Source organism: Haliotis cracherodii, unplaced genomic scaffold (assembly GCF_022045235.1).
Source record: "Haliotis cracherodii isolate W230 unplaced genomic scaffold, xgHalCrac1.p SCAF_3, whole genome shotgun sequence".
NCBI lineage: Eukaryota > Metazoa > Mollusca > Gastropoda > Lepetellida > Haliotidae > Haliotis > Haliotis cracherodii.
The window spans coordinates 25,775,953-25,802,407 of NW_027266286.1; the positions used below are offsets into that span (position 1 = coordinate 25,775,953).

General features: G+C 41.1%; 1 protein-coding gene and 1 pseudogene across 1 annotated transcript in view; both read left to right on the forward strand.

The window, feature by feature from the left end:
• Positions 1 to 4,001: 4,001 nt before the first annotated feature.
• LOC139475324 (carbohydrate sulfotransferase 15-like) lies at positions 4,002 to 10,075 on the forward strand (annotated as a pseudogene).
• Positions 10,076 to 13,488: 3,413 nt separating this feature from the next.
• The window catches only part of LOC139475325 (carbohydrate sulfotransferase 15-like), a 34,063-nt gene continuing 21,096 nt past the window's right edge, over positions 13,489 to 26,455 (forward strand). The window contains exons 1-3 of the mRNA XM_071258550.1: positions 13,489 to 13,500; positions 17,487 to 17,717; positions 20,117 to 20,336. Coding sequence (XP_071114651.1) covers positions 13,489 to 13,500; positions 17,487 to 17,717; positions 20,117 to 20,336 — 463 coding nt within the window. The remainder of the gene's footprint in view (positions 13,501 to 17,486; positions 17,718 to 20,116; positions 20,337 to 26,455) is intronic.

Consider the following 26,455-nt stretch of genomic DNA (forward strand, 5'->3'; position numbering starts at 1 on the left):
CTAAGGCGCCGCGATTCGATGTGCAGAGTTGCGTCCCTTGGACACGCCAGAAACCTATGATTGTGGGTTCGAATCCCGATTATGTTTCTAGGTTTGTCAGTGGTAAACGTCTGAGACCTGCATCACTTCGGGCTTTCCTCCCACATTAAGCTGACACGCCGCGATATAACTGGAATACTGTTAAAAGCGGCGTTAAACCCAACTCACTCACTCCACTATTGTAAAGTAATGCTGTCGTTTGAAACATCAACATCTTCGTGTATGAGTGCGGAAGTAAAATATTGCTCACAAAGACAAGACAATTGTCATCGTGGGAATGTACCAAAGAAGAAGTAAGTGGACTGAAATGAGTTTCAGTGAATACTGGAAAGTGATCACTACCAAGTGCATCGTCTGGGTTACATTTAGATGCTCATGAGGATGATGCCATGGGAAGGTCCAAGTGAGTGAGTGAGTGAGTGAGTGAGTGAGTATGGTTTTACGCCACTTTTAGCAATATTCCAGCAATATCACGGCGGGGGACACCGGAAATGGGCTTCACACATTGTACCCATGTCGGGAATCGAACCCGGGTCTTCGACATGACGAGCCAACGCTTTAACCACTAGGCTACCCAAGGGAAAAAAACCCACCTGTCTCCTCAGATCCACTTTACCATCATTTAATCTACAAGTCAGATTCATCCAAAACCTTTTCAGCAACTGTTCCGTTGTAGTCTGTTGTATTACTTCCCCATCAAACACTGTGACTGTTAAAATTGCCACAAATGAATAAGAGCTCGTGACATCCTCTGTTAATATCATATAATCGTTAAACTCGCCCACCAGTGTCGTATACATTCATCACTGTTATTGATTTATTCATCAAAGTAAATCTTAACTGTATTGACTCCAAAAACAGTTTTTGGCAACTTGTGCACTTTGAAGGAAAAGTCCGATTTTACAAAAATTACACAGCCTCTGCTACAAGGATTAACGGCATTTCGATGGATCATTATTCAACCCTGTCGGAAACTGGTGTAACCCTTGATATCAAAATTACTCTCTGGCCACATGAATGTGCCCGGTGTGAGGTGAGGTGAGGTTAGTTGAGGTTAGGTGAGGTGAGGTGAGGTGAAGTGAGGTAAGATGGGATTTAAAATCGTATTTAGTATTTAGATGAGCTTCAGCAGCTGAAAAAATCGAACTATTTGATCTTCCTTGAACAAAAAGGTCATGACTGATATTGAGGAAGTATCAAAACAGTGACTCTGACGTCAGTTACCTCAGAAAAGGGGCGGTCGGGTAGCCTAGTGGTTAAAGCGTTCGCTCGTCACGCCGAAGACCCGGGTTCGATTCCCGACATGGGTACAATGTGTGAAGCCCATTTCTGGTGTCCCCCGCCGTGATATTGCTGGAATATTGCTAAAAGCGGCGTGAAACCATACTCACTCACTCACTATCTCAGAAAATGTCAGCCACTGCCCCATTTTATCCATGGGAATGGCATAGCTCACCATGGCAGCGCGTACATATAGGCTTTGCAGATAGTATCATGTTGTTGGTAATAAAAATAACGGCCTGAAGTTTCTAAAGGACAACATTTGCTCGATATGGAATTCCTGAACAAATAGGGTATGACAAAGGACCTCGATATTTTTCGCCTTAATTTTCTGACTTTGTCATGAAAAATGGTATCAAGAAAACTTCACCATACCATTCAGCATCAAATGTATTAGCTCAACGTTTTGCCCACATCTTGAGTGAGTGTGTGAGTAAGTTCGATTTAACGCCGCTTTTAACAGTATTACAGTTATTTCGCGCGTGTCAGCTTTATGTGGGGAGGAAAGCCCGAAGTGATGCAGGTCTCAGACGTTTACCACTTCGGTGAAACCACGAGCACGGGGTATGGTGCTGACAAACCTAGAAGTTGAGTCTCCGTTCTATGAAGTTGGAGAGTGAGACAATGCAGAGTAATTCCTCCTGTCTTATAGGAATTCAGTCTACCACTGTTGAAACATCAGCTCGGGTGGATATGAACAGACACCCGAGGAATCGTTTTTCTGCGGCAGAATGTGTGACAAGCAACGTCGACCTCGGTACTTCGGAGTTCGAGAGAAAGTTCCCGTTCCAGATTAAAGAACTCGTGGACATAAAGTGACACCCTGAAGTGGACACCTTGTGTTGCAAGCACTTGAGATGGTCCGCTTTCTTATCAAGGTGTGTGTGTGTGGTGGGGGGGGGGGGGGGGGGGGGGGGGGGGGGGGGGGGGGGGGGGGGGGGGGGGGGGGGGGGGGACGGGTGGCCCAGTCGTCTAAGGCGCCCGCGATTCGCTGTGCGGAGTTGCGTCACTTGGGCACGCTCCGTGGGTTTCACCGAAGTGGTGGCCTCTGCGCCATTATTTTTTAAGGAATGGAGAGTTATACTCGGACATTCCCCTTTACGTCTCAGTGGTTTAATGGAAAGAATGTCTACCCAGAGCAGAAGGTCGGGGTTCGATACCTGGCCGCCTCATATCAAAATACGCCAAAGGATGGTACTTGTTGTTACCCTGCCCTGCCCCGATGGCAACGGGGGCTAAAACAAGGATTGGTCAGCTCTGAGTCAGTATACTGTGTCTGAGTGTAGTATTATGTGGCATGGTATCTCAGTGGGCTGGTACTATAAAAACGACAAAAAAAAGCTAGTACAAGCAGCCCCAAACACATGCACGTGCGCGCACACCACACCACACACGCACGCACGCACGCACACACACACACACACACACACTCAGTCACTCACGTGAATCACGTCGCTGTATACGTGCAATAATCTTTAACGCGAAATTAAACCCCATTTCACCTCACCCCCATCTTTAATTGAAGTACATTTGTTCATCTTAATGTGGGGCGGTCCGGGTAGCCTAGTTGTTAAAGCGTTCGCTCGTCACGCCGAAGACCTGGGTTCCTATTCCCGACATGGGTACAATGTGTGAAGCCCATTTCTGGTGTTCCCCGCCTTGATATTGCTGGAATATTTGCTAAAAGCGTCGTAAAAACCAAACTCACTCACCCATCTTAATGTTCTGCTTACTTAGCTTGCTGCTGGGGTACGGGCTGGAACGCCATGCAATGGAACAGAGGTATTTTAAGTCTCCATGGTCACAAGCATGCCAATCTACCCATGGTTGCTGACGATCTACATTTTTTATTGTACTGTCTAGAAATAATTACATCTTAATAATGATCTAATACCTGCTTTACCTAAAATCTGTGACATTCAAGTTATTATACTGTCCATCGTCGACAGGGTTTAATATGTTATTACTTAATCACTCGTTCTAGTCACGATATATGGCTGGAATACTGCCAATGTGTCACTCGCTCATTCACTCCAATATCATATCCGAACATGGATCGGGGGGCCAGCGGTGGCCCAGTCGTCTACGGCGCCGCGATTCGATGTGCAGAGTTGCGTCCCTTGGACACGCCAGAAACCTATGATTGTGGCTTCGAATCCCGATTTGTTTCTAGGTTTGTCACACCATACCCCGTGCTCGTGGGTTCTTCACCGAAGTGGTAAACGTCTGAGGACCTGCATCACTTCGGGCTTTCTTCCCACATCAAGCTGACACGCCGCGATATAACTGGAATAGTGTTATAAAAGCGGCGTTAAACCCAACTCACTCACTCACTCCCACTATTGTAAAGTAATGCTGGTCGTTTGAAACATCAAGAACTTCGTGTATGAGTGCGGAAGTAAAGTATTGCTCACAAAGACAAGACAATTGTCAAACCCAACTCATTCACTCACTCACTCACTCTAACATGGATCTCTTTCCAGCAAGTCATTATGAGGTTGGCATCAGGACGGATGGGTGTTATTGGATGCTGTGTCTGTGTGTGTGCCTTTGGGCTTGTGGCACGGTATAACAGTCGAATGGACCATTATGAAATTAGCACGAATATGCGTTCACATGGATACGTGGTCGGGATCCAATACAGCGAAGCTTGACATTCAGTGTGTGGGAGCAGGACCGCGATGAGGCAGAAGATTCTGTTCTGTATGGTATGTAAAGGGTTTGGTTTATTTCTGCAATCATATCAGTGAAGAATGTCTACACTTTCTATTGAGGAGATTGATGGCTGATACGATTCCATTCCAAAGATTCGTCCAAAACCTCTAATAATATATTCATTTTAACTTTGCAAATATATCCATCACTTGCTCAAAAAGTGCTTTATGCTTTTCACACTTTATTTTAAAAGGCCATATTGTTTTAATCATTTCATTCAGATTTTGAAATTAGCTTCTATTTGATTTTTTTTTTTATAATCGAGTCCGATTTCCAACAATATAACATGTAAGGTGAGGTGAGATAGGGCTTAATGCATTTTTTTAAAGCGTTAGCTATAGTGTGGATGCTTGTACTAGTCCGGGCTAATGCCGATTTTATATAGTGCTAGCCCACTGAGATACCGTGCCCCGCAGTTTAGTATGAAAACACCCCACTCAGACACAGTTTACTGACCAGTTCTTTATGTAACAAATGTCATATTTGGGATAACACTTTCTTATTAAAGTACAGATTCTCGTACTTTTTGGGGTTGAGGTCCCGTCCGGGATTCGAACCCGCACTTGCCAGAGTGAGGGCACCTAATCGCCTAGCACACAAAGTCAGCGATCTAACACACTCAGCCACCGAGGCTTCCACAAAAATGAAAGTTCTTGTTTTGGCCAATTAATGCCGAGCACCATGCAAGGTAAAAAACAAGTACCATATTTTTGGAATGACGCGGTTGGGGATCGAACCCCTGACTTTCGGTTCTCCGGGCGGACGCTCTACCATTAGACCACGTAGGCTCCTGAACAATATAACAGTGATCACACTGAAACTGAGAGTAGATAATAATAATAATAATAATAATGATAATTATAATTATAATTATAATAATGATGACAATAATAATAAGTTATTTTAAAGGCCTAAGATTCTTTGAGTTGTGTTTGACACCCACTTTGTGCACTTTCGCTATTATTGGCAATACTTATCGAAATAATGAAATATTGTTAATCAGAAACTAGATCTACTTTATCAAATTTAAAATCACATTAATTGCGGTCATCAAATCGCTGTTTGTGGTGGTAAGAGTACATATTCTTGTTCATTTTCTTGTACCCAGACAAAGATTAGTTGTTAATTTAGAAGAAGTGTGTTGCACACTTGTTTGAACCGCCGAAGAATAAGAACAGCATGTGTTTTCAGATTTACAGCGTTGTGAGGTTTTCAATTTCACCTGGAACCAAAATTGTTATATGCTAAGCGTCCATGTGTGTTTGTTTGTATGATGTTTAACGCCCGCACTCAGGCAATATTCCAGCTATATGACGGAAGTCTGTAAATAATCAAGTCTGGACCAGACAATCCACTGATTGACAACATCATCATCGACCCACGGCAATTGGGATCGATGACATGCATCAAGCAAGTCAGCGAGCCTGACCACCCGATCCCGTTAGTCGCCTCTTACGACAAGCATGGTCGCCTTTTACGGCAAGCATGGGTTGCTGAAGACCTTATTCTATCCCGGATCTTCCCGGGCCCTAAGCGTCCATGAAGTGGATGCCTCCTTTACGAATCATGTCATATAAATAACATGATATGTTTTTTTGTAATACTGTCTTATATCATAGAAAAGACCACGACATCTGCCGGACTTTAAGAACCCCTGCTGGTACACAAAGGAAGATGGGAAGTTACGTCTCAAGTGCATCCCTTACTACATATTCTGGGGGTGTGCAAATCGGGGACCACCGACCTCGCCTACCGCATAAGGGGCCATGAAGATGTCCTCGGATGCAATAATTGTCTCGGGAAGAAGGAATGTTTTTACCTGGTGCCGCAGAAGATATGTAATGCTGTCATTAAATTAATACGGCTGTGTATAGATGGGTGTATGACTGGAAAGGATTTTACGTATATTGACTTTCAAAGTGTATTGGAGCATACATGCCAGAACATTGAGTGAGTGAACTAACATGGTACAAATCACTCGATATTTCAAATCGCTGACGTTTCCACAGGTTATGAATTTTCCATGAAAGAGAGGACACCCTGCAACTTCAGCTGCTTTCAACAAATGTTTGCTGACGCTGCGCAAAAGATAGAACGGACAACTACGGAAACAGGCTATCACAATATGATTACAGGTAAGTGCCCCTGAATATATTTCCGAATTATTTGACACAATGAAAATTCTCCATAATCAAGACATTTGACAGAGGACACCAAAAGACGGTCTGAAACAATTCTGCTTATGTATAGAATTCCACATCCCATCGATTATATTTCTTCTACATTTAACTTGATACATATAAATTTATAACGTCAAGGCCAGAGAATAACCAGTCTCAGATATCTGAACAAAAAATCAATTGGGCGTAAAGGGAAAAATGACTGACTGACTCATATAGGAGATTAAACGTGCGCTTTCCTACTGTAGCGTATTTCGCACACGGGCTTGGCCGGACCATTCAGTGTATTCCGAAAAGGGTGAAAGTAGTGTGTGCAACCCAAGAGGGAGCTTTTAGGGAGTTGCTTATATTGAATTTTTGGAATTTTTAAATTTGGAATAAATTAAAGGGAAAATACAGGGTGTCAAATTTATATAAGCGGATCACTTAAAAATCAGTGATGACACCAGGTTGTTCGCGAAAAGGGTAAGCTTACCGCGCCCCTACCGTTAGGTCCCGCCACTCTCCAAATTTGCTCTAAAAGTATATGCTTGCTGCCCCGACACCGCACAGCAGTACGCCACCCATGCGACGGGTGGCAGGTAAACAAACCCGATAAACAAGTGATGGACCAAAACTCCAGTCACACGATAGAGAAGTTTTAATGTGTCGGCCAAACATTTCTTTTATAGTTGTCTCAGCATAACTGATAAACTGCTCAGGGTTAGACCACCAGCAAAAACATCGACCCAGTTCAAATAAACATAAAGCGTCAACTCCAGAGAATAACCAGTTTCGATTATCCAACGGAATATAAAATCAGCGGTGAAAACTTATGAATGGGATGACTGAAAGAGCTAAGTGATGATAAAAAATCTGTTGAATCAATATTGTACTTATCAAAAGCCATGTACGGAATTTGCATGCCAGAAACCTATGGTTGCAGGATCGAATCCCGGTTCTTGTGACGATTATGTTTCTCCGTTTGCCAGCATTGTTCCCCTGGGTTTAGCAAAGTGGTAAACGTCTAAGACTTGCATCACTTTAGCCCCCCCCCCCCCCCCCCAAATCAAACTGACACGCCGTGATATACATGATTTCAACAAACTCGTAAATGCCTTTGACTTGCATCACACTAAGATCGGGCGGCCTCCAGCATGTAGCTAATTAATATAACTAATAATATAACTAAAATATTGTGCTCAGCGGCGTTAAAACAAACTACCTCACTCCATCACTCTCCCTATTCGTCTAGGTGATGCAACTCCTTCAGATTTTAGTGATTTCCGAGGATGGCCAAAAATACCACAAAATGCAGGCTTGGAGAAACCAGCGGTTTTGACACCCCATCTTATGAGACACGTGTATACAGATCCGAAGTTTATTCTCATCTTCAGAAATCCAACTGACAGGTAGGTACCTGTTTTTTGTTTGCAGACACAGTCTTTTTTATTTTTTACAGTCGCATACTGCAGTGTAAATGAGTTAGTGTATGATGTTTAATGCTGAAGTAATATTCTCTGTTGAAATGCGATTACCTGTTAATAATCGATTGGTTGGTTGGTTTGTTGTTTAACGTCGCACTCAGCAATATTCCAGCTATATGACGGCGGTCTGTGAATAATCGAGTCTGGACCAGACAATCCAGTGGTTAATATCATGAGCATCGATCCACGCAATTGGGATACAATGACATGAATTGAGCAAGTCAGCGAGGCTGACAATCCTATCCCGTTAGTCGCCTCTTACGACAATCATAGTCGCCTTTACGACAGGAATGGGTTGGTTAATAATCGAATCGCGGCAAGGCTAACTAGTGTCCGGAAGCATGAGCAAATATGCATGCCATGGGTTCTAATCAGCGAAGTCACAGGGACTCACCACATGAACCCCAGAGCAAATACGCACGCAATGACTTCTAATCAGTGAACTCAACAGGGACTGACTCCCAGAGCTAATATGACTTCTAATCAGTGAACTCATCGGGACTGCCTCTCAGAGCAAATATACACGCCATGGCTTCTAATCAGCGAAGTCACAGGGACTGACTCCCAGAGCAAACACGTATACATAGACATCTAATCAGTGAACTCATAGGGACTGACTCTCAGAGCAAATATACAAGCCATGGCTTCTAATCAGCGAAGTCACAGGGACTGACTCTCAGAGCAAATATACACGCCATGGCTTCTAATCAGCGAAGTCACAGGGACTGACTCTCAGTGCAAATATACAAGCCATGGCTTCTAATCAGCGAAGTCACAGGGACTGACAAACTGACCCCCAGTGCAAATATGCACGCCATGACTTCAAATTAGCGAAGTCACAGGGACCGACTCTCAGAACAAATATGCACGCCAAGATTTCTAATTAGCCAAGTCACAGGGACTGGCCCTCAGAGCAAATATGCATGCCATGACTTCTAATCAAGTATCTGATCCTGATTTGAGTTGACTCTTACAAGCATCAGGATTTATTCTGAACCGGAATCCACAAAGGGTAACTGTATGCAAACATTGGAAACAAATATTGAAATGTGACCTAAGCATGCCTATTTTTCTTGTGACGTATGCGTTGGGACTGTAACTACAACTTACCTGTCATGGACAAACACAATTCATATTCCTTATATTCATAAACGGGGCGGTCGGGTAGCCTTGTGGTTAAAGCGTTCGCTCGTCACGCCGAAGACCCGGGTTCGATTCCCGACATGATTACAATGTGTGAAGCCAATTTCTGGTGTCCCCCGCCGTGATATTCCTGGAATATTGCTAAAAGCGGCTTAAAACCATACTCACTCACTCACTATCTCAGAAAATGCCAGCCACTGCCCCACTTTATCCATGGGAATGGCATAGCTCACCATGGCAGCGCGTACATATAGGCTTTGCAGATAGAAAGCCATAGTCACTCACACACTCACTGTTCAAATGCGTAAAATGAGAACTTGAAAATGTCAATGAAATAAGATATTTATGTTTTTTGGAAGAATGGTTTGAACAAAAAAAAATACTTGTTCATAACATCCAGACCTCTCAAGTCGGCTTCCGTACTGGTTATTTACGTGCACGCGTGTGCCATGTGATATGATTGCAGGTTGTATTCTGACTACATGATGCTGGGCGGAAGATCAGCTGAGGATTTCGACAAAACTGTGAGAAAAGATATCAAGACCGAGGAGACCTGCATGAAGAACCACACGGTGGAACAATGTCTGTACAGCCTGGAGATAGCACGAACACTTCGGGTAGGAAAAGTTTGTTATTACATAAGTCTGAAGCACATTCTCACAACTGACGAAATGTTATCGCATATTACAATGGCTATTCTTTTTTCACAGACTCGGATTTTCTTAGGGTGCTATTCAGTTTACATGCGAGAATGGCTGAAGGTTTTTCCAAGAGAGCAATTCCTTATCTTGCGAACAGAGGACCACGATGAAGATCCAAAAGCTCAGCTGAGAAAAGTGTACAACTATCTGAAACTAAGTGAGTTTTTATCTTTTTTTCCCGTTCCGTAAGTAAAATCTTTCCAACTATTGACCCAGAAGAGCGATGCTGAGTTTCATGATAACACAATCTTTATTTTATGTTTGGGATACATCAACATCCTGGATCGGCGGATCAACTCTATCAATACTATCATACACATATCCCTTCGTCAGGACAACTCATTCAAAGAGCCATTGTATTTCAGATTATACAGAAGACTGGCTGACGTCCATCGCCAATATGCCCCATATGCGGGTCAGTTCGAAGAGCATTAGGGAAGGACCTATGCTTGAAAAGACCCGTGTCTTGCTGGACAATTTTTACAGCAGATACAAGCAGGATTTGGCAAATCTGCTACAGGATAAGAGATTTCTGTGGTTAACAGTTTAAATGATATAACATACAAACAAGCAGTTCAAAGGAATACACCCTTAAAACAATTATTACTAATTCGTTTTATCGTAATGGTGGAATAAACATTTTTACAGCCAATACAAGCAAACGGACCTGGGCCTGGTTATCTGTTATTCACAACAGGATATCTTAGCCTCTCCGTTAGGGGCGTACTTGAAACAGTCCACCTACCAGCAGCTTGCGTGGATGATGATGCAGCAAAGACAGTGACCTACTGGAGTATCCTGAGGCCACTTGGAAGATTGTTCATTTAACCAATCAAGTTTATTGATTAAGCTTCGGCCCAGAACAAAAAATATATATATTATTGGCTCAGGCCAGCAGATGATCAAAGGTTATTCTTTTACATGCATTTCAAAAACGCTTAAAGTATTTTACAATCTCCTCGAATATTTAAAAACACATTCACTTGGGTATAGGCAAAACCTTTGGGTATTGACTCGTTTGAAAAGATACATTTTGAGGGACAATCTAATTACGTAACGTACATGTATATATCAATTTTGCAGTGTAAACATTGGATACTGGATAAATCTTACCTATGTTAGGACATGAGGACCAGAAGGTCATGGACTTTCAAATTTGCATTCTGAATAAGCAATCCATTTGTTTAAATGATACGAATTTGGTTGGCCTAAATTACACAATAGTGCAGTTTGAGATGCATCGGTTGTGAGGATGAAGGGTTGGTTTTGGTCAGGCTATGCAAGAGCGGGGGAAATTGTAATGGATTGCTTTAGGTTTTCTAATGCCTGTTCACCAATGTCAGACCCTTCGGAAGATGCGTCTTGTTTTAACATGTTGTGTAGAAGGGTGGGCGATGCCACAAAAGTCTTTCCAAATTTGAGATAATAAGTTGCTAAACCTAAGCAATGAAGCCCCTCATGGACCTGTTCAGGGAATGGGATTTGATTGACTGTATCTATGTTTGAAGGATCTGTACATGTGCGGGTTTAGGCCTGCTGTGTAAGTGAGGCCTGCTTCTTTGATCGTTTTGAATATTGCTTTGATGCAGTTCAAAGTACCTAAATGGTTTGCGAGAAGATCATGTTAGCCATATACATGTATATGGAACTATAACGCCAAACCATTTCTATTGCTTGATGGATTGATGACGGGCGATTTGTGGAGTGGAGTGGAGTGGAGTGGAGTGGAGTGGAGTGGAGTGGAGTGGTATTTTTCCAAAAAAAACCACAAGCACAATCAAAAGCGAAAACAGCTATGGATACAAAGATGGCATTAAGCACACATCATAAAGGGATAAATATGTTGATCGAGTTCGAATATCCCCACAGTAATAAAGATTAATGGAATACAGAGTTATGGCCCTTAATTGTTTTACAAGGTGCACAATACAGCCAATTTCTCGGTAAGCGCAACAGATAAATCTTTGGCCATGGTTACCCTTTTAAATGACATTTTCTGGTGCTAGTCCTTTCGTTATTTCTCAATAAAACTTTGCAAATTTGTAGGGGGAATTTGTTTTAATGCCTGTCATTATCGCAGAAATCAAAGTTACAATTGTAAGCATGCAAAACACGTATTCAGGGGTTCTTGTTGAACGACGAAGCAATAATATACACACAGACTCATTTGTTTGCTTATAATAAAAACGCTTCCCTAATTTTCCCTATCTATTCCAAGAGCTGCATCATCGACCATCAAAAGGTTCGACTGAAGGTGTTTCTGACACTGTTATCTCCTGAAATAAATAATATCTTAAGCACGATTTATGTCTTTTCTCATCCCTGACTGTCCTTGCTGATATTTGTGCTCTGGGTTTGTCCCCTGTACTTTGTGCATCGAGCGACAATAACTAAAACGTTCAATCAGAGTTATGCACATATTTAGTTGTCAGAGATGTATGTGGCAACAACAGGGGAAGACCATGACTCTAGCTGATCTGAATGCCGCTACCTTGTACAGCAGTATACAGCGGCAATCTGTCACCAAGTGATCATGCAGTGATAAAGTCTTGGAGCAACACAGACACATCCTGTTCACGGACCCGTGTTGCATTTCATGCGTGCTGACAGGTAAGTTTCATTATCATATAATGGGTAGGTTTCTCGGCAGGATAAAGCCAACAGATAAAAATGATATCCGTTGGGATCATATGCGGATAAAGAAGCAAATATCAAAGGTCAAGTAGGGACTACTTTCACTGTTTATAAACAAACATGGCGTCGCCCTCGTCATTTGGCGATCGAGGCAGAATTAACCATCGGGAATCTGGATAAACTACAGGGATAATTGCTATCATTTTCAAAAGAACAGTCTAATGTACTGAAAATCAGTGTCTAACTGTGACGTATCTAAGGCATTTTCTAAGTTTGGGCAACTTTGGAGATATAAATTTCGAAACAATTTTGCGAGGGCACGAGGCCTAGCCAAGCGGGATCAGTAGCCATATCTGTGCTTGTAGACCTCTGCGGCTTGAAACCTTCTCTACAAATTAAAATAGTTGGATTTGGAACCAAATATGTTTGAATTGTTACCTTGTTCCGTTTTGTCGCTGTGTGTATATCTGACTACACTTCTTAACGTTATGACAGACCGACTGTCAACAACGTCTGACCGTGGCCGTGACGTCTCATAGACTAGGGTTAGAGTAGCTTCCCTTTGACAAAGGGCAGTTACTCTAGCGGACAGACAGATGGATTGCCGCGAAAGGAAATTAAAAAAAACTGTTGTTTTGCGTATATGTTACTTCGCCACTGTATAAGAAACAGATTTCAGTTGGAACTATATTTGCTACTGTCACTGTCCGACTGACACATCACTTACCCTATGACGTAACATATATTAATGCGCGCATTCCAGGAAAACTCGCAATGTTTCGGTAATGTTTGTGAGAGAGGGAAAGCGATTTTGAAGCACAGAATTAAAGAATGACATTATATGATAAAGAGGTTATCACACTTGTGTGTTTGGGGATGGTAAATATCCTGTATTAGGAATAAACACTGTGTATTTAGCTCGCCAAGGCTCGCTAAATACAATGTTTATTCCTAATGCTGGATATTTACCATCCCCAAACACACTCGCGTGATAACTATATATATCTATTCATGCTTTAAATTAAGTAAAGCTTTTTATTCAATCTGGTAAAGGTACTTTGTAGCACAAGATAAGGTGTATACATTTTCAAGTTGAAAAATTAAAGTCTGGGAGTATTTGCAAAATGTTTGCAGATACACGATGTATATACTGAACCGCAAAAGAAACGTCAGCATGGATAGATATATGAGAAACCTTATTTGTCCAAACACTGTAAACACACTTTGAGACAATAATAAACAGATGAAGCTTGGTAGAGCTGATCATCAAGGTTGAAATTATGATGTCAAATGTACTTAAAGTGAAACACAACACTAGTCTCTGGGAAAATGGCATTACAAGTCAGTATCTCGTGTGTCCTCCATGTGCATTGATGACTGCCGTGCAACGTCGATACATGGAATGGATGAGGCGGTTGATGAAGGCCATAGGCACTTGAGCCCACACGCTGAGGAACGCCTGACGCAGTTCAGCTGCAGTTGTCGGCCTTCGTCGGAAGCTTGACCTATGAAACATATTATCGGCGTGAATGGTCGTATTCATAAACACTATTGTCATGAATGCTGTGATCGTATTTACAAAAGAAATCCAAGCATGGCTTCCGAAGTTAGAACCCAAGTAAATACTTGCTCAAAGCGTATTTCAAATGCAGTATTTTTGTGATATGTTCGAAAATTTGTTACCGCTTTCCGTAAGGTTTGAAATATGAGCATTTTCTTAGCCGGAGAAACACTTATTAATTGTTCACTTCGGATTTCATGGGTATGTATTTGAATAGTTTTTATATGCTCCTATTACCCGCCGTAAAACAAGATGATCACAGATGAAGAAGGGAGATAGTTCTATGGATATACGACTTCTTTTTTTTACAACGAATGCGACGTTTCGTTGCAGATACCAACACCGTCAGCAAGTCACTTCATGCATATAGAACCGCCCCCGGGGTACTCTAGTGACGTATTGTATTAACTAGGGACCCTCCTGAGCACACGTCCGTCACCATGGTACTCTAGTGACTTATTTTATTAACTAGGTACCCTCCTGTATACAGGACTGTCACCATGGTACTCTAGTGACGTATTGTATTAACAAGGTACCCTCTTGTACACAAGACCGTCACCATGGTACTTTAGTGACGTATTGTATTAACAAGGTACCCTCCTGTACACAAGACCGTCACCATGGTACTTTAGTGGCGTATTGTATTAACAAGGTACCCTCCTGTACACAAGACCGTCACCATGGTACTTTAGTGACGTATTGTATTAACAAGGTACCCTCTTGTACACAAGACCGTCACCATGGTACTTTAGTGACTTATTGTATTAACAAGGTACCCTCCTGTACACAAGACCGTCACCATGGTACTCTAGTGACTTATTGTAATAACAAGGTACCCTCCTGTATACCCGGGGTACACTGATATTCGTCCTTACAATGATTGTATGCATTTCATGTTAAGCATTTAAAAAAAAACAATACTTAATGCTGTCAATTTAGTTCAAATCATATTGATAAATCTGTCAAAATAACATGTTCCATGTAATAGATGTATTGACAAGCACTGCTTGGAAGCCTAGACATCCGATGACCTATGTCGATCATGCATCTCTATCATTCACAGCTGACGATGTTCTTGACAGTTAGTGATTCATAACTTCACCTTTTGAAAATCCATTATTGAAAGCTGACATTGGAGTTCACATCATATTGATCACTATCTAGCTAGTTAATACTTCAGCATGCGCGTGGAATAGGTAACAAAAGTACAATACAATGTGTATTAAAACCATAAATACAAAAGTTCCATGTCACATTGTTATATACTATTTGGAAGTATGTACATCACTATCATATTATATTTTTACTGAAACGACTACATAATCTGCATGATGAGTGAATGTTCTGGTTCGCCCAATTTAGCTCTGTACCTGCTGTGTAATGTGAATGTTGAGTGAACGATCCGGTTCGCCTCATTTAGCTCAGTACCTGCTGTGTAATATGAATGTGAAGTGAACGATCCGGTTCGCCTCATTTAGCTATATACACGCTGTGTGATACGAATGTTGAGTAAATGACCCTGTTCGCCTCATTTAGCTCTGTACATGCTGCGTAATATGAATGTTGAGGGAACGATCCGGTTCGCCTCATTTAGCTATATACACGCTGTGTAATATGAATGTTGAGTAAATGACCCTGTTCGCCTCATTCAGCTCTGTACATGCTGCGTAATATGAATGTTGAGGGAACGATCCGGTTCGCCTCATTTAGCTTTGTACATGCTATGTAATATGAATGTTGAGTGAACGATCCGGTTCGCCTCATTTAGCTTTGTACATGCTATGTGATATGAATGTTGAGTGAACGATCCGGTTCGCCTCATTTAGCTATATACACGCTGTGTAATATGAATGTTGAGTAAATGACCCTGTTCGCCTGATTTAGCTATATACACGCTGTGTAATATGAATGTTGAGTGAACGATCCGGTTCGCCTCATTTAGCTATATACACGCTGTGTGATATGAATGTTGAGTAAATGACCCTGTTGCGTTCATTAAGCTCTGTACATGCTGTGTAATATGAATGTTGAGTGAACGATTCGGTTCGCCTCATTTAGCTATACACACGCTGTGTAATATGAATGTTGAGTAAACGATCCGGTTCGCCTCATTTAGCTCTGTACCTGCTGTGTAATATGAATATGAAGTGAACGATCCGGTTCGCCTCATTTAGCTATATACACGCTGTGTGATATGAATGTTGAGTAAATGACCATGTTCGCCTGATTTAGCTCTGTAAATGGTGTGTAATATGAATGTTGAATGAACGATCCGGTTCGCCTCATTTAGCTATATACTCGCTGTGAAATATGAATGTTGAGTGAACGATCCGGTTCGCCTCATTTAGCTATATACACACTGTGTAATATGAATGTTGATTGTGAACGATCCGGTTTGCCTCATTTAGCTATATACACGCTGTGTAATATGAATGTTGAGTAAATGACCCTGTTCGCCTCATTTAGCTCTGTACACACTGTGTAATATGAATGTTGAGTGAACGATCCGGTTCGCCTCATTTAGCTCTGTACCTGCTATGAAATATGAATGTTGAGTGAACGATCCGGTTCGCCTCATTTAGCTATGTACTCGCTGTGAAATATGAATGTTTAGGAAATGACCCTGTTCGCCTCATTTAGCTCTGTACACACTGTGTAATATGAATGTTGAGTGAACGATCCGGTTCGCCTCATTTAGCTCTGTACCTGCTGTGTAATATGAATGTTGAATGAACGATCCGGTTCGCCTCATTTAGCTATATATTCGCTGTGTGATATGAATGTTGAGTAAATGACCCTGTTCGCCTCATTTAGCTTTGTACATGCTTTGAAAGATGAATGTTGAGTTAACGATCCGGTTCGCTTCATTTAGCTATCACTAACAAATAGTGATAATACAAACATGTGTTCACCATCCGGTCGGAAATGTTGCCTAAAGTGAACCTTTACCGGTTATATAATATTAACGTAGCCCCCTAGTACTAAAGTACTCATGGAAATAAAAAAAACACCTGTTTTGCTGGATTTAATAATCGACACAAAGCACTACGTAGATGTAAATACGAATAAACAAAACAACTGGAAAAGAACTAGTCTGGATTTGCTAGTTTTATCTCAGTGCTCAATACAAAATGTACTTTACACGAGGTAATTTGTAGGCACATTCAACATTCAAAAATATAACTAAGTCCAAATTGACATGGCAGAAACAGGCTATAGGCATTATGCAAATTAGCCTGGAAAAAAGTTATCAAAACAACAATAAAAATAACAGCTATGTTAATGTACATGATAATAATGACATGTTAGTTGTTGTTTGAGAAGGGAATATGTTACTTTTACGTTCTGATATTTTGACGATGATTCAGTATCCAACAATGCTACTCACAAATCACTAACCACTGACACGTGAGTTTCAATCACCTGTTTTCAACTGTCGTCAAGGTGTCATAGGTCATGGACATTCGCCTTGATCTACTTACACCTGGTTATGCTCAGTTTCACAATAGTCTGTTTTGTTCATATTTTTACACACTTTTACGTGTAAAAAGACATAAAAACCTTTGATACGCTGTATTTGTGCCAAGGCCCAATTAGTACTAATTGAGTTGTTTGAATATTTATATATTTTGTATATTAACTGCATTTATGTAAAATCTGAGATCGAAAAAACAGTTTATTTCCATTTCCGTGAGTACTTTAGTATCTTAGGTGGGGAAACATATTTAAACATATTTATAAATTCACAACATGTATCTCTTTCCAGCAAGTCACGATGAGGTTGGAATCAAGCCGATGGGTGTTATTGATGCTGGGTCTGTGTGTTTCATTGTATCTTGTGACACGGTATGGCAGTCGAATGGACCATATAATCAGCCCACACATGCTTTCGCATGGATATGTACCAGAAGCAAACAGAGTAGACGACACATCAGTGAAACTTGACATTCAGTGTGTAGGAGCAGGGCCACATGAGGGAGAAGATCTGTTCTGTATGGTATGTAAAGGGTTTGCTTCGTTGCCACAACCACCTGGAGAAAATATATCATAAGTTTCTATTGAGGAGATTCATGATAAAGAATTGTGTGTTCACTAATCAAACGCTATCTAGTATTTTACAAGAGGTGCTTTATGCCCATGATAATTACTATCTTAAATTTCCAAAACGACATTTAGATGTAAAATCTTCATCTTTTTTTCCTATAACTGAAAAGAATGTCCGTGTCTAAAAATATCACACTGATCAAGCCAAAACTTACTTTGTTCGCTTTGGCTGTTATTGTCTAAATGAAATATAATCAAATGCACTGATGGTTTCACATATTTGTTACCATACACAATTCTTTTCAAATTCATCAGAAATCGTATGTCAGGCTAGACTGCGTGAATAATGAAATATATAAAGGGATAGTTGACCACTGGAAAGTAGAAGTGATCCCTCTTGTCTGCACGAAGGTGTGTGTGTGTGTGTGTGTGTGTGTGTGTGTGTGTGTGTGTGTGTGTGTGTGTGTGTGTGTGTGTGTGTGTGTGTGTGTGTCGTCTAAGGCGCCGCGATTCGCTGTGCAGAGTTGCGTCCCTTGGGCACGCCAGAAACCTATGATTGTGGGTTCGAATCCCGGTTCGCCCCAATTATGTTTCTAGGTTTGTCAGCACCATACTCGTGCTCGTGGGTTTCACCGAAGTGGTAAACGTCAGAGACCTGCATCACTTCGGGCTTTCCTCCCACATTAAGCTGACACGCCGCGATATAACTGGAATACGGCGTTAAACTCAACTCATTCACTCACTCACTGCACGAAGGGGATCCTAGTTGGTGCCCATGCAGATGCCAACTTATTGCCTGAATGTCTTGCTCCCAAATCATGACACAGATGTTATCAATGAGAAAGTTCAACATTTCACATATTGTTTTATCAGTAAACTTCCTGATGACATTTGCTTTAATTACTGACAAATTGTCCTGAACCCTTGAAGACAGATATGTAACTATATCTATCATCCTTATGTTTAGTAACAACTGCCCCATGGATCAAGGCATGGAGTGTTTCCTTAAGTGTGTTATGTGGGATAGTGGTGTACAAAGTTGAACAGAATTGAACTTGGTTCTTCTCTGAGATTTCAAAAATTAAAGCAAATCCTGGGAGCTTTTGAGACTCCACATGGTATTAATTCCACTTCTTTTGTCCTTCCTTTGAGACAGGGAGTTGGTACATATGCGTGTTTTTTTGTAGAGCTTTGGAATCCAGTACAAAAGAGGAATGGACTTATCGTCAGTGTTTAGAGTCAAGCATACGATTATGGTACTGATGCATGGTTTTGTCAGGTTTCTCACTCAGTTAACATACAGGCCTTAAATGTGGCATTATTATCCCCCGCCACAAAGTACCACATTTCTTCACCCAACTTGGCACATAGATAGGTCTAGTGGTAAACTGGTGCCTTTTGATAGTTTGGGATTTAAAAAAAACATTTCGAGTTTCCATGGCAACGACTTTGACTCAGACTGAAAATGGCGGTGGTCCAAGTACATTTCCTTTCTTGTTGGTAAGTTCTGCATTGCTTGAGCGTATGTTCCTCCAAAAGTGTCATGGACACAGTTGTTGCATTCACTGACTAACTTCATGCAGAAACACAACTCATTACAAATACAACAGTGTAACTGATCTTAAACCTACTCAATTGTATAAACACTGCCTCCTATCCTGTATATATTCTTGTCAACTATACTCTGTACTTCACTTGCTTGATAATGGTGTTAGAACCTACACCGAAACCATCGCTCCTAATTGTAATAAAGAAGTCGTTCGTCCATATGTCTCATCCTTACTCATATAAATACAGTGACATATTCTATCATAAACTGCAGATGGCTCAACAACACCAGTAATAACTTTGTTTAGTGCTGAAATTAGGCCATTTACAAAAAGGCCCAGTGAACATAGTTTACAGGAGCTAATGCATTGCATGTCATATTGGCGGGGGATACTAGTATGAATATTTCATGCTTGTTTGATATGTCACGTATGTCGAGTTGTTTGATCAAACGATTCATGTTGTGATGTTTACATATAATGGTCATGCTCTTTGAGTTCTTGTCAGTGGCAACAACTACCAAGATTCCGTGTAGGGCAGCCAGACTTTGTATAACAGCCAGCTGGGACAGAATGGGTTTATTCCAATTCTGTTTCCTCTTTTTCAGTTTGTGCATTCTAACATTTACAAGATCATTCTACCATTTACTTAACCCACACATGAAGACATTCAACAGGTTCCTCTTCTATTTTGGCCCATTTTCTGGCATATGGTTTGACAGCATCCATGATGACTTTAAAGTTACCAATTGAAAATAAACACATGAATGATCACCGTTTTGTAATGCTCTGTTTTAAATCATAGGAGAGACCCAAATATCTGCCGGAATTTAAGAACCCCTGCTGGTACGCGAAAGAGGATGGGAAGTTACGTCTCAAGTGCATCCCTTACTACCATATTCTGGGTGTGTGCAAGGCGGGAACCACCGACCTCGCCTACCGCATAAGGGCCCATGAAGACGTCCTCGGATGCAATGATTGTTTCAATCAGAAGGAAATCTTTTACTGGTGCCGTAGCAGATATGGTAATGCAAGCATTATATTAATACTTCTGTGTGTGGATGGGTGAATGATTGACAAGGGTTTTAAGATCACTGATCATGTGTATTGGTACATATAAACCAGTAGGATCGGTCTTTACAATTTATTTGTTTCACTTTAGACATACCTCTCAGACAAATGTTGGTATAGGCGAGTACCCAAAGGGTCACGGTTACGACGACTTAATTTGAAAATACACTGGCCAAAAAAAGAAACGCACAACAGAATAATCAGTGTTTCATTACATGTTTAATGAAATAGGACTACACAATACATAATGAAGATACAACAGCCAAATCCTACACAGGATGAGACACATGTTTCCTTCACTACAAACATCCTTTTAATGTTCTAAGGGACATCTGTGTCTGTGATAGCACTGTCCCAAAGTCAGTACCGGGTGTTACCACCACGAGCATCGATCACAGCTCTGCACCGTCTGGGCATGGACTGTATGAGTCGTCGAATCTGGCGTTTTGGAATTCTTCTCCACTCATCCTGCAATGTATGGTTCAGCTGTTGAAGCGTCTGTGGTTGAGGCTGTCGGCGTCGTACACGTCTGTCTAGCAGATCCCACAAATGTTAGATGAGGTTTAGATCAGGCGATTTGGAGGGCCATGGCAGCACAATAACATTGTTGATGGCAAGATAATCCATGGTAACACGTGCAGTATGCGGTCTTGCGTTGTCTTGCTGGAAAATCTCTTCTGACGTCAATGGCGGGAATAAGGTGACGTTGAAGGATTTCATCACGGTAGCTTACAGCATTTAAATTTCCCTGCACTTGCACCAGAGCTGGCCTACCAATCACGGATATGCCTGCCAACATCATTACACTTCCACCACCGTATCGGTCGACTTCATGAATACAGTGTCGAGTATAGCGTTCATTTCTCCGTCTGTAGACATGTATCCTACCATCATGGCGATACAGCATGAACCGCGACTCATCACTGAACCATATCCTTCTCCAGTGCACTAGGGTCCATGGTAGAACATTTCTGCTCCATTGCCGATATGCACGACGATGATGTTGCCGCGGAACGGGCGTTGTATATGGTCTCATTAGCCGTATCCCATGCTGTCTTAGAGGATTTCTGATGGTTTGCGCTGAGACTCCACGAAGACCAGGAACATTGTTAGCTGTGTATGCTGCACTGATTGTCCGGTTGCGAAGATGCAACACCCGGATGAAGCGGTCCTGCGCCACAGTTGTGACTCTGGGTCTTCCTATTCTCGGTCGATCTCTTGTAGAGTTGTCGAGTCTGTAGCACTGCCACATAGGAGAAATGGTACTCTGCCTCGCGTTAAAGTGCCTGGCTACTGATGTCTGACGTTCTCCAGTTTCTAGACGTCCAATGGCTCTGTTTCTACAGTCTTCATTCAGTCTTGTCATCATGAGAGTCAGAACATCGGAGAGTGATTCGCAGCAGGACTGCCAAATTTTTATACCCATCGGTATGAAGGTTAATAAGCCGTATTTGCACGTGCAGCTTTTTCTTCATGCAATGTCTACCAGTTTGGTTTCAAGATGCTGTATTTTGGCGACAAGTCACCAAATGTTGTGTTCGGGTGCAATTAGTGTAAGGTCAATAATCACAGTTAGCAATGACATTTACATTGAGTTCAAGCCTTCATCTTTAAGAACAGTCAAGTTTGAAAAACAGATTTCAGCTATGCGTTTATTTTTTTGGTCAGTATATTTTCAACAACACAAATGGTCTACACGGAGATAACTTAAAATTTTCAGAATTGTAAAATATATTAGTTTCTTGTAACTGTTGTATGGTAATAAGGAATGAATTGGGAATGCATCATCCGCCTGCAATTGTGTCATGAGGTTGACATTGGCTTGACGTTTATTTCGACGTAGCCAGACACGACCACGCCTGTCAAAGATGTGCAGAGTGAATCGGAAAGTTATGTGTTACAGACATCAACGATCTTGCATAGTATTTTGTCATCAACAGTTATCTTTGATCTAATTCTTGGTATTAACATTTATATTTCAAGATCCCCTTTTTAAAAAAAGAGAATGATGTAAATTAAATGGGCAAAATCATATCCTTAATCGTAAAAAGTTTTGCTAAAAGTAGAGTCGATTGCAGGAGTCCGACTATATCATGACCAAAACACGTCTTTATGAATCACTATGAATGTGGGATAACACCAGGTGTCTCCATATCCCTCTTGCAATACAGTCTTGAGGATAGTGTTTTGTCACTCTGAATTTTTATGCACAGATCTAAATATCAAACAGGGCTCATTAAGCCTTGTTCAGGTGGGTAAATCAGTGGAAGGTAATTGGCTATTTCACCATTCTAGAACGATATACCTGAACAACTTCTTGTTCTTCTTGTGAAAGTTCAGCATTTCACATACTGTTTTCTCGGTTAACTTCAGGTGACATTTGCATTTGAAGTTGAGAGATATATATCATTGGTCACCGTGTTTAGTGACAAATGTTTGTTTGTTGTATATACATTTATATACCGCAGACATCCAGGTACTAGTTTCTTTCTAATACGGTTTTATTTGGTCCCCGACCAGTGGGCCCGTTTGCATTCTCAACTCCCTGGGGAGTATACAACCCTAGCTGCTTGGCGGCGCTCCAGTTTTTTTTAATTCATCAATTTACATATCTAGTACCTATTTCCTGCTGGGTGAACAGAGGTACATTTAAACAAAGTCACCAAGGGTGACATCAGACGTTTTGACACTTGTGTTTCGGGTAAATGTACGTATTCGTGTTTTCACCATCTAGTCATCTACCATTCGACGAGTGGGTTCTTTTGTATGTCCTGTACACTAAGGGTATTGACAACACTGTAAAGACCTGTTAACATTGTTGGTCCCAAGGCTGATTAACGTCACTATTTTGATACGATCTCAAGACCTGCCGCTTGCTGGCCTGGCGCTTTTTACCCTACCCGCCCAAATCCCCCATGAATCTAGAGCTGATGTCTTCCTTAGGTTTGTCGTGCTTGATAGTGGTGTACAAACTTAAAAAATCAAATGTTTTCACATAACTGAACTTGGTTCCTCTCTGAGATTGCAGAACTTCCAGGGGATTGCCTCAAAGTCAGGCCAAGAAAAGTCGGGCCGGGCCGGGCCAGCGGGTAATACTAAAAATGGATTGTAGAATAATACTTACTTACTTACTTACTTACTTTGGAGATTTAACGTGCGCTTTCCGACTGATGCGTATTTCGCACACGTGCCAGGCCAGGCCATTTAATGTGTTTCCGAAAGGGGCGAAGGTGGTCTGTGCAACCCAAGAGGGGGCTTTAGGGGTTGCTTATATAGAATTTGGGAATTTTGAGATTTGGAATAGATGCCGACGGGGTTGGGGAGGAGAACTAAGGGAGCTGGGTATGGTGGATGATTGTTTGTTTATGTGATTTTGATTTGGTAGGTTATTATGGTTTTAGATGCGTTTTATTAGTTCCGTTTTTATTAAGAATACGCCTAAGTCCTTGAAGTTTTCTAGTTTATTTTGTGGGTTTAGTATTGCTTCTAGCGTGAGAGCCTTTAGATTGAGTGTGGTTTGTAATGCGGTTCGATGTGTTAGGTAGTGTGTGCAGTGGATGAGTGCGTGTTCTGGGGTTTCTGGTTGTTTGCAGTGTGGGCAGTTACCTGTATTGTGTTTTTTAATTTTTTTTAGGTGGTTATTTAGGTTGGTGTGTCCTGTTTGGAGTTTAGTGATTACTCTGTCGATTTTTTTTGATGGATGGAGAATTTTTGGTTTGGTTAGTGGTTTGCTGAGCACTCTTTTGATTTGGCTATTTGAGTTTAGATATAGGTTATGCCATTTTTTTGTGATTTTTTGTTTGTTTACACTTTTAATTTCTGATTTTGAGATGGGTAAGTTTAAGCTTATTTCTGGGATTTTGAGGGATAGTTTAGCTGCTTTATCGGCGTTTTCATTACCGTATATTCCTACGTGGGCGGGTATCCACAAGAAGGTTATTTGTTTGCCTGCCTTAGTTAGGTCGTTGGAGCTTTTAAGTATTTGATTTATTAATTTAGGTCGGTTTTTGGTATTTTTGTTTTGGAGGGCTTGTAGTCCACTTAGGGAGTCAGTAAGTATTAGGATTTTTTGGTGGTTTTTGGATACTTGATTGTGGAGGGCTGAGGCCATGCCCATTAGTTCTGCCGTGACTATTGATTGGTTATTTGGGAGTCGGAAGGATTGTGTGGTTTTAGTTGGTTGTACGGTATGGACTCCGAAACCCGTGTGTTTGGAGGTCGGATCTGAGGATCCGTCCGTGTAAATGTGACACCAATTTGGCCAATTTTTGTGTATGTATGCTAGTGTGGTAGTTTTAGCTATGTTTGGGTCGGTTTGTTTATTTATTTGGCTAACTAGTGTTGTGTCTATTTTGGGTATTTTAAGTTTAGGGGTGAAGATATTTGATTGTTTGCAGTTTTGTTTAAGATTTTTAATTTGGTGTTCATTTAGGTAGTTTGTTATTCTTTGGGATATTGGGGTAAGTAAGGGGTGTTTACGAGCTAGAGCTTGGTTTTTAGGGCTGATGTTTTGGTTTATAAAGTTTTGGATGAGAGGGTTTGATTGGGACGCGGCCCAGAAATTTAAGCTTAGCTGTTCCCTGCGTCGACTTAGTGGCATTTCTCCTGTTAAGGCCTGAAGTGAGGTGTAGGAGGTGCCATGTTGGGTGCGTGTAATGAGTTTGAGAGCCTGATATTGTACTGGGAGTTGTTTAGGGTGTTGTATATGGCGCAGCCGTAGTCTAGTTTTGATCTAATTAGGGATATGTAGAGAGAGAGGAGAGTATCTTTGGAGGCTCCCCAGTTAGAGCCAGTTAGGCATCTTAGGGTGTTTAGGTCTTTACTACATTTAGTTGTTAGGTTTTGGATGTGAGCATCCCAGGTGAGATGTTCATCGAAAATAAGTCCTAAGAATTTGGTTTGTTTTTTAAATTTGATTGTTTGATTGTTTAGCTGGAGGATTGGGGAGGCGGGTTTCATGTTTTTATGTTTGAATACTATTCCTGTTGTTTTTTTTCTGAGTTAAGGGAGAAGCCCCATTTGTCCGTCCATTGTTGTATTTTATTAAGAGATTTTTGGAGTAGATTTTGGCCATTTTCATGCTTTTAGTGCGGATCCAGATGGCTCCATCATCCGCGAATTTTGATGTGTTTACTTTAGGGGATAGACCCTCGAATAGATCGTTTATCATTATATTGAAGAGGGTGGGGCTGAGGATACTGCCCTGTGGAGTGCCATTTTCTAGGGGACATTGGTCCGATAGAGTTCGGTCTATACCCACGGTTATTTTACGATTGTTTAGGAAGTCCTGGATGTAGTTTATTATCTGACCTTTGAGTCCTATTTTTTAAGTTTTTGTATTAGCCCATCGTGCCATACCATGTCGAAAGCTTCAGAGAAGTCTAAGAAGATGCCTGTGGTATATTGTTTATTTAGTTGTCCTGTCTTAATGTTGGTCTATATGAGTTAGCTTGATTAGCTGGTTTATTAGGTTTAGGGATTGGTATGACTAGGGCCTGTTTCCAGGGAGTAGGAACCTGTCCGTTTAGGTAGATGAGATTGTATAGTTTGAGTAGTGCCTGGAGTAGTTTTAGGGGGGGGGGGGGGGGTGTGTGTAATTATTTGGTAAGAGGTTAGGTCTAATCCTGGGGCTGGTTTGGACAAAGAAGAATGGGAAAACGGGAGGGCTTCCGAACACCTATTTATTCGATCTGATGACGGAGTTCTGAAAACAATTGACAAATAATGAATCTCTTTGTTTTAACACCAAATATTCATACAATCACTAAATATATAAAATACACCTCTTAGTGAAAGTCTCTTGGCATTAAATTAATTACTCTCAATTGTACAATGACTCGGTGTTACTAATTTTCTCTGAAATGCCTTATATTATTTATGAAATAATTATCAAATAAATATATAAAATAGTGTAACAAAATATCAGGAAACCCATAATATATAATCTCTTTTGCACTTACTCAAAAATAAAGTGCACGCAAAAATCTCTGGAAGCTTTCATACACTTGTTGCTTACAAAAAAAAAACTCAATTGAAAATTCACTTTTCTTACGAAAATAATTGCAAAATACTC